The 16497-nt window shown below is 46.5% G+C and overlaps 1 protein-coding gene across 1 annotated transcript; it reads left to right on the forward strand.

Annotated features, from left to right (window-relative positions):
• Positions 1 to 11328: 11328 nt before the first annotated feature.
• Positions 11329 to 15619, forward strand: LOC102267464 (cationic amino acid transporter 3). Its single transcript, XM_070388285.1, is given in 11 exon segments — positions 11329 to 11707; positions 12293 to 12451; positions 12795 to 12981; positions 13188 to 13289; positions 13451 to 13693; positions 13858 to 13997; positions 14097 to 14199; positions 14390 to 14589; positions 14780 to 14946; positions 15221 to 15329; positions 15498 to 15619. Coding segments are annotated over 11 exon segments (1911 nt in total).
• The last annotated feature ends 878 nt before the right edge of the window (positions 15620 to 16497 follow it).

A 16497-nucleotide genomic window follows, 5' to 3' on the forward strand; every position in this document is an offset into this window, starting at 1 on the left:
GGAGGCATTCGTGAGGGCCAGTCAAGTTTTCTGGACTCAGAATAAAGTTGGATTCATATATAAACAATATGGCTTTTCATGTAATAAACTATAGTGAAATAGAATAATATACATATATATATATTATATGACTGAATCACATTGCTGTATACCTAAAATTAACACAATACTGTAAATCAACAATGCTTCAAAAATTTTTTTTAGTAGTTAAGGAATGGAACTGGGGTTAGTGAACATTTCTGGTTACAATTGCAAAATCATATTTCCAGGCAGGGATTCTCAAACCCTAATGTGCATCACCAGGAGACCTTATTGAAATAAAAATTCTATTTTAGTGGGTGTGAGGGTCTACATTTCTTTCTTTTTATTAATTTTACTGGAATAAAATTCTTTACAGTGTTGTGTTAGCTTTTGCTATACAGCAAAATAGATCAGCCATACATGTACACAGACCCCCTCTTTTCTGGATTCCCTTCCCGTGTAGATCACTGCGGAGCACTGAGCGGAGTCCCCTGTGGTATACAGTAGGTTCTCACTGTTCTCTACTGGGCATGGATGTCAATCCCAATCTCCCAGTTCATCCCTACTTTCCCCTTGGCATTCATACATTTGTTCTCTACATCTGTTTCTGCTTTGCAAATAAGTTCATCTGTACCATTTTTCTAAATTCCACACATGGGCAATATTATATATTTGTTTTCAAGGTTCAGCATGTAATAGTATATATCAGTACTTCATTCCTTTTTTGGGGGAGGGGCTTCCCTGGCGGCTCAGATGGCAAAGAATCTGCCCACGATGTGGGAGACCTTTCGATCCCTGGGTCAGGAAGATCCCTGGGAGAAGGAAATAGCGACTCACTTCAGTATTCCTGCCTGGAGAATCCCATGGGTAGAGGAGCCTGGTGGGCTACATTCCATGGGATTGCAAAAAGTTGGACATGACTGAGTGACTAACACTTCATTCCTTTTTATGGCTGAATAATATTCTTTTGTGGGACTTCCCTGGGGACTCAGTGGTGAAAAATCCCATGGACAGAGGAGCCTGGTGGACTGCGGTCCATGGGGTTGCAATGGAGTCGGATACGAGTTGTTAACTAAACTGCAACAATATTCCTTCGTACGATATGGAATGGTTTTGACTATGGGAGGGATGCAGTCAGACCTGCACCAGGGAAGATATCTCAGGGTGATAATGGACAATGAACCAAAGAAGGCAGCCTGGAGCCATGGTGCAGGCTCTGACCTGAGACAGGGAATGCATTCGAGGAATTCAGGGGTGAGTCACACGAGTTCTTAGGCAGGGAGTGAGAAAGAAGGTGGTGCTAGTCTGCACCCTCTAAGGGTTAGACCTGGGCTTCCCCGATGACGCTCTCATTACCTTACCTCTTCCCCTCCTTTCCCAGGAGGGAAAAACATAGTTCTAGGAATTCAGAGGGGAGGGAAGCTGAATCACTAACCTGTTTCCTAATACTCTTTCAAGAAAACCCTTCTTTCTCATGGGAAGGAAGAGACTTGGCAATTTTGGGGCCTTCTGGGGCTCAGCACTGTTTCTGGAAACACAGGAAAAGAGCCATTCCAGTGCATGACTTCAACTTCTGCTTCTATAGATAAGGAGGGACAATGTTTTTTTTTTTTTTAAAGCCAATTCAGGAAACACATAAAATACTTCTTGAGACTTTTCCCTCTCACTAAGAAGATGTGATTTTCTGATTGTAGACAATGACATCTCTGTCTCTTTCTCTCTTTTTTGACATGTGAGATTTTAGTTCCCTGCCCAGGCATGGAACCTGTGCCCCAAGCAGCTCAGTCTTAACCTCTGACCCTCCAGGGAAGTCCCAGCAATGCCATATCTTTATTTATAAGTATCCTAGTGTGTTAATAAGTGGAAAGAAATGTAAGGAGGTTAAGAAATTTGGGGGTTTCCCAGGTGGCTCAGCAGTAAAGAATCTGCCTGACAATGCTGGAGACACAGGTTTGATCCCGGGGTCAGGAAGATCCCCTGGAGGAGGAAATGGCAAGCCACTTGAATATTCTTGCCTGGAGAAGCCCATGGGCAGAGGATACTGGTGAGTGACAGTCCACAGGTTCGCAAAGAATCAGACAGGACTGAGCTTCTGAACATAAGCTGGATAAAGTATACTGAAGAATCTCTGGCAGAAGTCTGAGACACGATTTTCATGTTGACTGTAAATCTAAATTCCCTCATGTAGGAGAGACATATCCTAGTTTTTTTAGACATATCCTTGCTTTTTCTCTAAGAAGTTTTTTTTTTTTTTTTTTTTTTAATTTGGCTGTGTTGGGTCTTAGCTGGGGACACATAGGATCTTCGTTTCATTGTGATGTACAGACTCACTAGTTGTGGTACTCAGGCTATTTTTGGCATGAGGGTTTAGTTGCTCCTCGGCATGTGGGATCTTAAATTCCCAGGGATTGAACCCATGTCCGCTGCATTGTAAGGCAGATTCTTAACCACTGGACCACCAGGTAAGTCCCAGTGATTAAAGGGAATTTTTAATTGTCTTACTGTATGCGGTATGATGAAAACTCTCTCTGCCCCCATTCAGCTCCATCATCGGTATAATCTACGTTACTCACTAACGCATTGTAAGCTGGACTTGTTTTACATGAGATGTGACAAAATGCTGAGTTCTTAGCAACTGAATGAGACTACAGGCTGCTCCACGGGCTATCACCATGGCGGCTTACATAAACCCTTGTTGTTCGGTTGCTAAGTCACATCCGACTCTTTTTGAGTCCATGGACTGTGGCAAGACAGGCTTCCCTGTCCTTCACTATCTCCCGGAGTTTGCTCAAATCATGTCCATTGAGTCAATGATGCCATCCAGCCATCTCATCCTCTGTCACCCCCTTTGTTGTCACATAAAACATCAAGCTCTAACCACCCCCCTCCCCCCCGCCCAAACATGCTCATCACCACCAGCATCCCCAGCTCATAACCAAGTGACCAAAAAGAGAAACCATCACTCCCAGCTTACAGATGGGGAAACTGAGGCTCCGAGGGAGGCCCAGAGAATGTGACCTGTACAGCAGGGCTAGAAAATAGATGACCTTCAAATTCAAGTCAGTCTGGCTCCATAGTTCAAGCTTTTAAACACTTAGCAGCTGGAAGCACTTATCAACCCGGCAGACTACTGCTCCAATTTGAAAGAGGCCAAAGCAGTGAAGTGACCTGCAGACATCACACAGCTCCCCAAAGCTGTCACAGTGTCAGTCCTCCCACTGCCCAGGGCCCCGCTGTCAACAGGTCCCAGTCATGCCTCCTGTGCCCCTCGAGGTTGTGCAACTTCCTCAGCCCTGTCCTCACTCTCTGACCACAGACCCCAGCAGGAAGCTCCCAGCCTGACTGGTCCCTCCCGCAGTGGGTTTGAGGTACAGTCAGATATTAACAGATCATTGCCCCAGAGGCTCCCACTGTTCCTGCCCGGGACCTCCACTTGCTGATGATATTGAAAATGAACATTGAGGGGGCTTCCCTAGTGGCTCAGTGGTAAGGAATCTACCTGCCAGTGCTGGAGACATGGGTTTAGTCTCTGGTCTGGGAAAAGCCCACATGTGGAGAAGTACATAAGCCCGTGGGCCACAGCTACTGAGTCTGTGCTCGAGAGCCTGGGAGTTGCAACTCCTGAGCCCACAGGCCGTTGCTACTGAAGCCCACACTCCCTAGAGCCCGTGCTCTGCAACAAGAGAAGCTACTGCAATGAGAAGCCACGTACCACAACTAGACAGTAGCCCCCAAAGCAATGAAGACCCAGCACAGCCAAAAATAAATTTAAAAATAAAATGTATTTGAAAAATTAACATAGAGCAAAAATGGGTGGTACTTAAAGAAAATTTGTCAGGTTCTTAGTATCACAGACCAGCTCATGTCTCTCTTTAGAAGCTCTCCTAGGATCTTGGACTTATCCTTCAGGGCACACAGAGTGCTTTGCAGCTATTGATATGTATTGCTCTTGCCCAATTAGCCTATGACCACCAGGAACAGACCTGTAAGACTGACAAAGCTAAGTTTATTCCAGAGGAAACAGGTGAGACCTGAGAGGGGACAGGGAGGGAGGCAATGGAGAACTCCCACCTCCTCTCTGGTTTCTGGATTCCTGAACAAGTGTGGTCCCTGGAGCCCAGCCTGATTTGTACTGGAACACCCTCTCCACCCCAGTGCACACCTTTTTTACTTCCACAGCAGTTCTCTCTTCCACCTTTTTCTTCCTTCCTTTCTTTTTTTTCCCTTGGCTGTGCAGCCTGTGGGATCTTAGTCCCATGCCCAGGGGTTGAACCCACACCCACCAGCGGTGAAAAAAGAGTCCTAACCACCGGACGGCCAGGGAATGCCAGGTTCTGTCCCTTTATCTTGGCTTCTCCAGCCCGGGTTTTACTCTGAGAATTTTCTTTTATAGCTGTATTACCAGGGAAGTTTATGGTAAGCTGATGTAACCAAGAATCCTAGTGGTGAGATAAGATAGACTTTCCTTTTCTCTTACAGAGGATGTCTGCGGTTGATGCAAGGCCAGCAGGCGGCGCTGTTCCGCACGCTCATCTAGGGACCCAGAGTGATGTGGTGTGTGGTGTTTGGTGGCTAAATTGTTTCCGATTCTGCAATCCTCTTGGCTATGGCCCACCAGGCTCCTCTGTCCATGGGATTTTCCAGGCAAGAATACTGGAGCGGTTAGCCATTTCCTCTTCCACAGCATCTTCCCAACCTAGGGATCGAACCCATGTCTCCTGCTTTGACAGCTGGATTCTTTACCATCCAGCCATCTGGGGAGCTCGATGGGGTCTCTGCTCTCGACAGCTGCTTCCACCTTTTGTCTTTCCACAGAGATCACATTCCCCAGGCAGCAGGAAGATGGGAGGGGAAAAAAATGGAGAGAAGGCAATTTTCTTATGAAATCACAGTTCATGAAACACACAGATCATTCCATGTACACCCCATCCTCTAAGACTCAGTCATGAGAGCAAAAGAGCTGCAGGAAGGATGGGAAATGTTACTGGACATTATGTGTCTGGATAAAATTCAAAGTCTTCTGTTACTAACCTGAAGACTGGATAAGCAGAATGACTAGCAGTCTCCATCAGTTCAGTTCAGAGGCTCAGTCGTGTCCAACTCTTTGCAACCCCATGGACTGCAGCACCCCAGACTTTCCTGTCCATCACCAACTCCTGCAGCTTACTCAAACTCATGTCCAGTCTCCATGGTTACTGCCAAATGACTGTGCTTTCTGAGCAGAGGAACAATCCATTTCATCTTCTATTCTGCTACAATGCAGAAATAACCACCATCAGCTTTCCCACTAGGAAACTTTTTCTCCAAGGCCTTCACTGAAAAAAAAAAAAATGGATTAAATACCGAGCAGCCCCTCTGGAAGCCTTAGGCTCTGAGTTTCTTGGGAGAAAACCTCAGCCTCCTTGATCAGCAAATTCCTGCTAACTTTCTGGACCAGCTCATTCCTCAGGCAGCAGATGACGGGGTTCACCAGGGTCAACATGATCGCGTGGCAGAAAGTCCCTCCTTTTTATAGCTCAAGCCACGTGGTCTGCCTGGGGCTCAGGTACACAGAGAAGGGGCGGGGCGGGGGAGGCTGAGCAGCTCGCGGAGGTAAGGGAGACCACCAGGATGTGGGAAGAGTGGGTGGAGAAGGAGTCCCCTCGAGGAAGGCAGGTGCAGGCCTGAGCCAATGATGCAGAGCCGTAGGACATGCCGGGCCCTACCGCGGGGCCTGCCAGGGTGCACACGGCCACAGGAAGGATGCCAGCGGCAGGGGTCGGGTGGCCACGCACACCTGCTCCAGCAAGGGCGTGCTGTTGCAGAGGGAGTGGTCCAGGATGCTGGGGCCACAGACGGGGAGAGGACATCCAGGCGAGGGGCCCAGTGAAGAAGAGGAGGCAGCCCGCCCAGCCGCCGGGTCCGAGGACCTGGCAGACGCGCATGCGTGTGGGGCGCTGGGTACCACCCGGGCGGCGTGGCCAGGCAGCGGTCAGCGGACATCCCAGCCACAGCAGGGGCTCTGCGGGGCCCAGGGTGAAGTCGAGCCCCGTCTGGGCGAAGCATCCTGCTCCGGGGACAGTCCCACGTCCCATGAGGCGGTGGGCCAGCAGCTGTGGGGTCACGGCTGAGGTGAAGCCCACCTCCAGCAGCGAGAAGGGCGGCAAGAAGGAGTCTCTGGCGGATGGCCCGGCGGCGGTCAGCCAGGGTCAAGGTGATGATGAGCAGGTTTTCCAGAAGGGTCAGCGCCTAAGTGATAAGGAACACTGCGAAGGGGAGGAGCTAGTGACCCCCAGGAGCATGAACCAGCCCCACCCCCGGACCCGCTCCGAGGGGGTCCGCTCTGCTGGTTCCGTGTGTAGCCTGCGGGCCGAGCTCCTGGTTTGGTTCTGACTCTCTAGGGCTTAGCCTCTTTGGCGTCTCCTCAGTAATGCAGGGATGGGAAGGGTACCCATCCCATGGGGGAGTCGTGAAGAGGAAATGAAGGAAAACTTAGAACAAGGCTCGGCTGGTCATAAACACCCTCCTGGATGCTCGCTATTATCTGTATGTAGTGGAAGAAATATTTCATCAGAATTTTCCAGGACTTCCCTGGTGACCCAGTGAATTAGAATCCACCTGCCAATGCTGGAGAGGCAGGTTCCATCCCTGGTCCGAGAAGAACCCACATGCCTGGGAGCAACTAAGCCCTTGTCCCACAACTACTGAACCTGAGTACCCTAGAGGCCATGCTTGGCAATAAAAGAAGCCACCACAATGAAAAGCCTGGACATGCAACAAAGAGTAGCACCTGCTCTCCACAACTAGAGAAAGCCTGCATGCAGGAACAGAGACCCATGGCAGCCAAATAAATAAATACAACTGTAAGAAAGTTTTTCCTCTTGTCTCCCACAAACCCTGTTATTTACTTATTTATTTGACTGCCGTGTCTGTTGCTGCAGGCCTGTGAAGTCTAGTTCCCTATCTAGGGATTAAACCCAGACCCCTTGCATTGGGAGCGGGGGGTCTTAGCCACTGGACCACCAGGGACGTCCCCAAACCTGTTATTTACTGATTAAATACTTTGTTAATCCATTGAGGGGTGAGACCTGTTACTTGAAGGGCTTTTATTGTCTATTGAGTGAGTTCATATAGATTGGAATCAGAAAAAGTAATATAGAGGACTGGGGTTTTGCATTTCACAGCTATTTCTTTATCTGTTTGCTTATGTTTATGAATGGTAATGCCCTATACTTTTTCAGAAGTGCATGTGTCATTACCGTTTTTTTTGCATTGCTGTGTTTTCTCAAATAGAGCATACAGTTGTAATGAGCACCCAGATCAAGATGCAGAGTAACAACAGCACCTTGTGTCCCTTATAGTCACAACCCCCCTCCCAAAAGGTCTTTCCTGGTGACTCAGTGGTAAAGAACCTGTCTGCCAATGCAGGAGACCTGGGTTCCATCCCTGAGTTGGGAAGATCCCCTGGAGGAGGAAATGGCAACTCATTCCAGTATTCTTGTCTGGAAATCCCATGGACAGAAGAGCCTAGTGGGCTACAGTCCATGGGGGTGCAAAGCATTGGACAGGACTTAGCCCCTGCTCATCGCAACTAGAGAAAGCCCGTGTACAGCAATGAGACCCCACTGCCCTCAAAAATAAATAAATAAATTAATTAAATTTTTGAAAGAGGATTCTACTGTTAAAAAATAAATAAAAAAAGAAAACTGCATCTGATTGATTTAGGACATCTATATAAAGTTAAACTTTATATATATGTGTGTGTGTGTGTGTTTAACCCATGCCCCCTGCAGTGGAAGTACACAGTTTTAACCACAGGACTGCCAGGGAGGTCCTGAGCCAAAGTAAATTTTTGCTCCCCTTATCATTTATCTACTGTGGCAACCAGTTTAGGGTAGCCAAGGAAAATGCAGGGGGGCAAGGTAAATCTGAAGTTCCAATAGACAATGAATGAGCTTCATTTATTAAATGTGCATGTGTCATGTAATTTAGGATACATTTGCTGGGGACATGGTTGTGCCTAGTGTAGTGAAGTAGTCATCCTTACCTCTTACCTCCTCTTTCTCTTCTGCCTCCGTACTCATCTCTCCCAGCAAACAGAGCTGCTTGAAGAAGAGGACTAAGTTGCATTCCATTTCATCCTCTTCCATCCCTTTGGGCAAGGCTGGACTCAAGCATGATGCTTGTTAAAGGCTTTTGTTGCTGCGGCAGAAGTGATGAAAAAAAATGCTTTCGTTGCTAGAATTAACATCAGAGATTTAAACTCCCCTTCTCTTGATTCACGCACAGCTAGGCTTGGGGTCCCCCACACTGGAGTGTGCCAGGTCACGTGCAGACTGTGCGGACTGGAGTCGCAGAAGAGGACTGGGAGGGAGCAGGGTGAAGTGGGGTCCTGAGTCTCACAGCCCACACTTCTCAGGGTCCCTGATGGTCAAATGAATTCAAGTGTCCCCAGAAATAATCAATAAACTATCTGTAATAGGAATAGGAAAGAGTTTTATCTGAGCCAAACTGAGGACTACAGCAAGGGAGACAGTGTCCCTATAGCTCTGGGAAGCTGCTCCATTGAAGCCCGGTTTCCAGCACAGTCTTACACCTCATCCAAACAAAGCGCACACATCAACACGACAGGGTGCATTCCTTCAAGGTTTCAAAAGAGACAGACTTAGTACAGAGACAGCGAGGCAACAGCTCCCTGGTGTCTGGGAAGGGAGCCTTATCTTTCAGGGAGCGTTAACACGGACGCCATGAGAAGGGAGTTACTCATCCTTATCTCCAAAACAGACGCTCTTTACCTCAGTGGTTAAAGCAGATGAGCTGCGAGGGTTGGACAAGCTGTCTTAGCTCACACACAGTTCAGGATGAACCATGGATAAGCCAAAATGACTTCCTCATTCCTCAATATGTGAACATTTTTCTCCATCATGAACATATAAAAATCTTAGAACCCTATGATCCAGAAATTCTACTTCTGAGAATATATCCAAAAGAATTGAAAGCACATTCTGGAAGATATATTTGTAAACACCTGTTCACTGCAGCATTATTCACAGTAACTAAAGCATGAAAGCAAGCCAAATGCCCATTGACCAAGAAAGGGTAAGTCAAATGTGATATGTGCCAACAATAGAGTATTATTTATCGTTACAAAGGAAGGGAATTCTAACACATGCTACAACATGAGGAACCTTGTGGACATTTTACTAAGTGATATAAGCCTGACAGGAAACACTAACAAATATTCTGTGATTCCACTTAAGTAAATATTCTGTGATTCCACTGGAGTGGTCAGTTTCACAGAGACAGAGAGCAGAAGGGTGATTGCCAGGAACTGGGAAAGGAGAAAGGGGGAATTGTTGATGAATGGGTGTAGAGTTTAAGTTTTGCCAGATGAAAAAAAGTCCTGGAATTTGGTTGGACAAAATGTGAATGTACTTAACGCGATTGAACTGGACACTTAAAGATGGTTAAAATAGTAAATTTTACTTTATGAATATTATACTGCAACAAAAATCATCTTGGAACTAGTCCCTGAGGGTAACCACAGAGGAGTCAGGGCTGATAGCAACACAGCAGATGCTCCCCGCCGCCCAGCCCCATCTCCACCCCAACAACCCAGGGGTGAGGACTGTCTTCTGTGCTCAGGACTCCCTGCTTTGGTTCTGGAGATGTCTCAGCTCCAGGCCGGTAAGGCTTACCCTCAGCCTCCCTGACTGACCCAGTGCTCCAGGCTCTGCTCCAAGGATCCAGTAAGTCTTGGGTCACCCTCTTCTGTAGGAGACTGGGTGCTGAGTTCACGTCCTCCCAAAGAGACCTCTGCAACCCCAGAGTGCAGAGGGTCAGCCCAGCTCCAACTTGAGGGTGGAGAGACCTGTTTTCCAGATGAAAACAGGAGCTGGGATATATAAGTCTGTGTGAGAAGAGGTGTGTGGGGGAGAGGGGTGATTGGATCAATGTCCTGACGATACAGGACTTTTTTTGACTCATGTACAACCAACAATTGGACTTCCCTGATAGCTCAGATGGTAAAGAAACTGCCTGCAATGTGGGAGCCCTGGGTTTTATCCCCAGGTTGGGAAGATATTCTGGAGAAGGGAATGGCAACCTACTCCAGTATTGTTGCCTGGAGAATTCCATGGATAGAGGAGCCTGGAGGGCTACAGTCTATGGGGTCACAGAGAATCGAACTCAACTGAGCGATTAACACACACAACCAATAATCACCCTTATATAGTGGATGTGACATGTGGACCACTGATTTCAGTCTTCACTACACTGTCTGTCCTCTGTATCTGTGGGTTCCTCATCTGTATCATGGGGCAACTATAAGGAATTAGAGCATCTGTGGATTTTGGTATTCATGAGGGAAGCCTGTTTGGTGATTTATATTAAATCACTTTTGAGTTTTCTATATCCAGCAACTGTGAAGTCGGCTCTATTATTTATCATTGGGAGCAATTTTAGAAATACTGGCAAAATACACATAACAGAACTGACCACATTAACCATCTTTAAGTGTATAGTTCACTAAAATTAGGTATATTTACATTGCTCTGCAACCAATCTCCAGAATTCTTTTCATCTTGTAAGACTGAAACTGTGTCTGTATTTAATGATAACTCCCAATTCCTCCTTCATCACAGCCCCTGGAAAACCACCATTCTACTTTTTAGATTCTTTGGCTGGTCTAATAATTATATTGACATGAGACAGATTAACAGATTTAGTTTGTTATGTTTGGGAGCCCCATGAAAACCCTGAGGCTCAAGACAGTTAGACAGTTCTGGCTCAGAGGCTACTCTGAGCTAAGGAGAAGAGGGTAGGGATCTGGGGCTTTGAGGGGAAGGAAGACAATGCAAGGAAGATGGGACGAGCAAATGCTTGGTGAACAAATGTGCAGACAAGTCTTTCTGAGATGAAAACTTATCTGGTGATAGCTTTCTTCCTAGTATAGACCTCCCCCATCTGAATTATTAATATTTCAATCAGTTAAGGGAGAGGCAAGGAAATCCTCCTTTGTCTGCTGTGTCTAAATTGCCTTTAGCCCAAAATCCATGAGCCAAAGTGGCATATTTTGGGGAAATGGATTTTGCTCCCCCTCACTTCTCTTCAAGCAAACTTTCCAATAACTGAAACATGTGAAAAATCCTATTTATGTTTGAAGAAACCAAAACTCAGAGATGCAGAACTTGCCCCATTTGTCCTTGTATCACCTGCCCCTCATCACCCCATTGCTTCATGGAATTGGACTCCCAGGGCCAAGGGAGGGATGGACATTCTAGATGACTTTGTGTCTTTCTTTCTCAGCAGGTCTGAGCCTCCTCAACTATGTCGAGGCTGCTGTATCAGTATGTTCACCAGTTTGGTTGGAAGTTGGTCCAAAGGCGGCTGCTGGAGCCCATAGAGGAGCCTGAGAGTCCCACAACTTATCTGGACGTTCTAGACCTGGTCATCTTGGGTGTGGGCAGAAGCCTGGGAGCTGGCATTTACATTGTGGCTGGTGCAGTGGCCAAATACATAGCTGGACCAGCTATCATCATCTCCTTCCTGGTGGCTGCCCTGTCTTCTCTGTTGTCTGGGCTCTGCTATGCCGAATTATGGGCCCAGGTACCACGTTCTGGTTCTGTGTATCTCTACAGCTATGTCACCATGGGACAACTGTATGCCTTCATCACTGGCTGGAACCTCATTCTGACCTTATTTATTGGTAAGAGGATGGGGAGTGGGAAAATGTGGGCTTAAGATCTGGAAACTGGGTGACAGGATTGGGGTCTTCACTCTTTCATGAGCACTTAGTTATTGAACCTGCAGAAGTGAAGTGCGTAATGATGGCAGGAAAACCCCACAATGTCATTCTACTCAGCTCTGTCCTGTTTGCCTTAAATGATGGACCAAGAACCCAAAGGACAAGAAAATGTAGGGAGTTCCCTGGATAAGAGAGAGGCATATCCCCCAGGCTCATCCCCTCAACAGATTGAAATCTTTGGTCAGTTGTCCTTGTAGGATTTTCCTTTACCCCTATGTTTGAATTTTCAACCCTCATCTCGTAGTTCCTCTGTTCCTATTTCACTGTGTTCTTTCCTCGCATAATATTTATTTCCTCCTAGCATACTGAGTAGTTGACCTACTTTGTGAATTATCTGGGCCTGCTCTTCTCACCTGAAAAAGAGAAAATCTTTGAGATTAAGTATTTGGTCTTTTTTTTTTTTTTTTTTTTTAAGATATCCCATGGTACTAGGTAGAGGAGTACTTAATTTTGTTAATGAATATGCCTTCTTCTTCCTCCATGCAGCCACTGTCTGTGTGGCTAAGGTCTGGAGCTACAGCCTTGACAGCCTGATTGGGAACCACATCTCTCAGGCATTAGAGGGGACTTTCTCTCCGTATATGCCCTCTTTCCTGGCCACGTTCCCAGACTTTGTCGCTCTGGCCCTGGTGCTGGTGATGATTGGTGAGAAGGGGACAGAAACAGGATGAGAAGAGTGGGGTGTGGAGCAGAAGCTGGGGAGGGAAAGGCTTGGGTGGCAGAATGTGGGGGGTTAGGACTAGAAACAAAGGTGGCAGGAGAGGAGGACATACACGGCTTCTATCCTTGGCACCACTGACAATTTGGGCTGGATCATTCTTGGTGTGCGGGGCTGTCCTGTGCATTGTAGGTTTTGAAAAATCATTGGTGGGCATTGAGTAGCATCCTTGGTACCCTCTGCCACCCAGTCCCTTGGCAACTACTGGTCTGCTTTCTGTGTCTATGGATTTGATTATTCTGGATGTTTCATATTCCATCTTTACCATAGGAGTATTGATTCCACAAGCTCGTGTGTCATCCCTGGTTATCAAAGTGTTCACAGGCATGAAGGCTTTTGTTCCAATCTTCATGATCATCTCTGGCTTCATTAAGGGAGACCTGCACAACTGGCAGCTCACAGAAGAGGACTACAGATCGAACACATCTGAATCCAGTGACATCTATAAGACTGGAGGGTACTCTTGGCCATCGAAATGCACTTGGGTGGAAGTGAGGGCTGTGGGTAGAGCTGGAAACATGATGGGGACTAAAGAGAGCTGGGCTGGTGGATCCAGATAATGGGGATCCTGGAACCCAGGACTTGTGGTCTTGAGGGAGGATCCAGAAGAGGTGGCTGAACTCACCTCACCCACCTTCTTCGTCATTCCTTCTCTCACCATAGCTTGGGGCCTCTGGGTTCTGGAGGGTTTGTGCCCTTTGGCCTTGATGGGATTCTTCAAGGAGCAGCTCTATGTTTCTACGCATATTTTGGTTTTGAGTCATTGTCACTACAGGTAACATGGTCATGGCATGCCCCATCAGGGGTGTGGGCACAGTTTGGGCTGCCCCTGGGCATAGGAGTTGGTAGAAGGTGAACTCAGATTTTGGAGGTGCAAAAGGAAAGAGGATTTTCTGATTTCATTCCAGTATGCTTTTCTGATCCAGTATTTCCTTCCATCCTGCAGGCAAAGAAGCCCGAAATCCTCAGCGTTCCATCCCCTTGAGCATGGTGATCTCCACCTTCATCTGCTTTTTGACGTATTTTGGTCTCTCAGCGGCACTCACCCTCATGGTGCCCTACTACCAGATTCATCCTTACAGTCCTTTGCCACAGGCTTTTCTCCATGTTGGATGGGACCCTGCCAGATATATCATGGCTGTTGTCTTCCTGTGTGCTCTTTTATACAGGTCAGTATCATGGTTTTCTCCTGTCTACTGTCAGATTCTTGGGTATCCTGTCCCTTGGCATTGAGACACAAGAGAGCAAGATGCATTACGACATGTAGACAGGGAAGAGATGCCTCACTCTGTACTGATTCTCTACATCCTCTCACATGTTTTTTGCCTTCCAGCCTCCTGGGTGCCATGTTTGTCATGTCTCAGTTGATCTGTGAAATGGCGGATGACAGGCTCCTTTTCTGGGATCTTGCCCAGATCCACGCCCGTACAGGCACCCCTGTCATGGCCATAACGGCTTCTGGATTTCTTGCAGGTAAGTAAACAAAGCCCACTCCTTCTGGTCAAATTTCTTACCTTGGATGTTTATACTGGTTTTCACTCCCTCCCCACCTTGTTCGTGCCCTCATTCTAGGGGTCATGGCATTACTCTTCGACCTCCTTGATATCGTTGAACTCATGATAATTGGGGTCCTGCTTGCTTATACCCTCGGGACATTTTCTGTTCTCATCCTCAGGTGAGAATTCACTACATGTTGGCTGAGGGTTTTAGACTTGTGGGGATTGATGAGGAGGTAATTTTCTTCTACCTTCATGCTGCCTTATAATTGTCCTGCTGGGCTGAAGTCCAGAAAGATTTTAATTAGACTGTATGATGTTCCATGAGTAGGAGCTGCTATTAATATTGCCTTCATATCTTTAATTAAGGTACCAACCACGTCAAAATTTTGTCAAGAATGAGAAAACAGAGGAAGAAACTGAGATGGAGCCTACACTTGAAGGAAATCCTTTGGACTCTGAACCTGAAGCAGGAACCTCAAACATTCTAAAGAGTCTGTGGTTCCCTCCCAGCACCATCCCCACCCAGAAATCTGGCCAGATTGTCTATGGATGTGCCTTCCTGCTTGGTGAGCAGTTGGATCTCACTTTGGTGGTATTTTGAAATTGACAAGATAGGTTGGGAGCATATATTTTATCAGTTGAGGAATCTTGGAGATATGATGGCCCTTCCTGAGGTGGGCGGTTTCGGGAGGGATATGATCCAAGCTCTTGATCTATTTGGCTTTTGGAGTTGAAATTGTTCTCCTCCACCTTAAGTTCTCCTGATGCTCATCCTGAGCCTGATCCTGGCCCAGTGGCCCAGCCAGGTGTTCTCTGGAGATCCCGTGCTCACAACAGTGGCTGTGCTGCTGCTGCTGCTCATCACTGGGGTCACGGCCATCATCTGGAGGCAGCCCCAGGACCCCACTCCTCTTATGTTCAGGGTAAGGTGACTTTATGTGCCCAAAGTGTCTACCTTGAGTGAATGAAGTCTGCATGCTTTGAGATCTAAACATTCTTTTCTGGACCAGAGAAGAAGGGGAATTTCTAAAACAAATGGATCTTTTGCTGATCCATGCTAAGTGTTTTAGATCCTCCATCTGAGTAGGCACTGAACACACAGCTGGAATCAGACTGGAGTCTTCTCACCCATGTTGGGTATGGCTCATGTTTCAGATACCCAGGGTGCATTCAGGGATGGACTGACTTTGCCCACAGGTCCCTGCTGTGCCTGTCCTCCCACTGGTGAGCATCTTTATGAATGTCTACTTGATGACAAAGATAAACACTTGGACCTGGACTCAAATTGGCATCTCTAATGCCATTGGTAAGTAGTTTTCTGGGATTAAAAACTACTATTGAGCGACTGAACCCAACCCTCTTCCTACTATGTCTGCCCCAAACTTTGTCAGAAGCCATAATAGGACGTCTACTGGGCATTAGTAAGTGAGAAGAGTGCCTACTTTCCCTTATCATCATCTCATTTCTTTACTAGGATTTGTCATATACTTTGGATATGGGATCCGATACAGCTCAGGGTAGAACTGTGATCAACAGCCGCCAGCTTCCATCTCCCAGACTCTTGATGACGATATCCCTAGTGCTTATTCACAATAGCCAAGACATGGAAGCAACTTAAATGTCCATCAGCAGAGGAATGGGTAAAGAAGATGTGGTACATACATACAATTGAATATTGCTCGGCTATTAAAAACAATGAAACAATGCCATTGGCAGCAATGTGTATAGACCTAGAGATTGTCATACTGAGTGAAATAAATCAGTCAGAGAAAGACAAATATGAATGATATTGCTTATATGAAGATCCTAAACAAATGGTATAAATGAAATTATTTACAAAATAGAAATAGAGTCACAAATGTGGAAAACTAATTTGTGGTTACTAGAGGTGGAAGGGGTGAAATGATAAGCTAGGAGATTGGGATGAACATATACATACTGTAGTACATATACATACAAAAATAGATGACTAATAAGAACCTACTGTAGAACACAGGAAACTCTTGTCAATACTCTGAAATGGATGAAATGGAAAAGAATCTTTAAAAAATGTGGATATATGTATATATATAACTGACTCACTTTGCTGTACAGCAGAAACTAGCACAACATTATCCATCAACTATACTCCAATAAAAATTTTTTTTAAATAAAAATGACCAAGCATGGTAATGGCACCCCTCTCTAGTCCTCTTGCCTGGAAAATCCCATGGACAGAGGAGCCTGGTGGGCTGCAGTCCATGAGGTCGTGAAGAGTTGGACACAACTGAGCGACTTCACTTTCACTTTTCACTTTCATGCATTGGAGAAGGAAATGGCAACCCACTCCAGAGTTCTTGCCTGGAGAATCCCAGGGATGGGGGAGCCTGGTGGGCTGCCATCTATGGGGTTGCACAGAGTTGGACATGACTGAAGCGACTTAGCAGCAGCAGTAGCAATCATGGTAAAAAGAAAGAAAATATTCCTAGCAGTGA

The sequence above is a fragment of the Bos mutus genome, chromosome 18, assembly GCF_027580195.1.
Source record: "Bos mutus isolate GX-2022 chromosome 18, NWIPB_WYAK_1.1, whole genome shotgun sequence".
NCBI lineage: Eukaryota > Metazoa > Chordata > Mammalia > Artiodactyla > Bovidae > Bos > Bos mutus.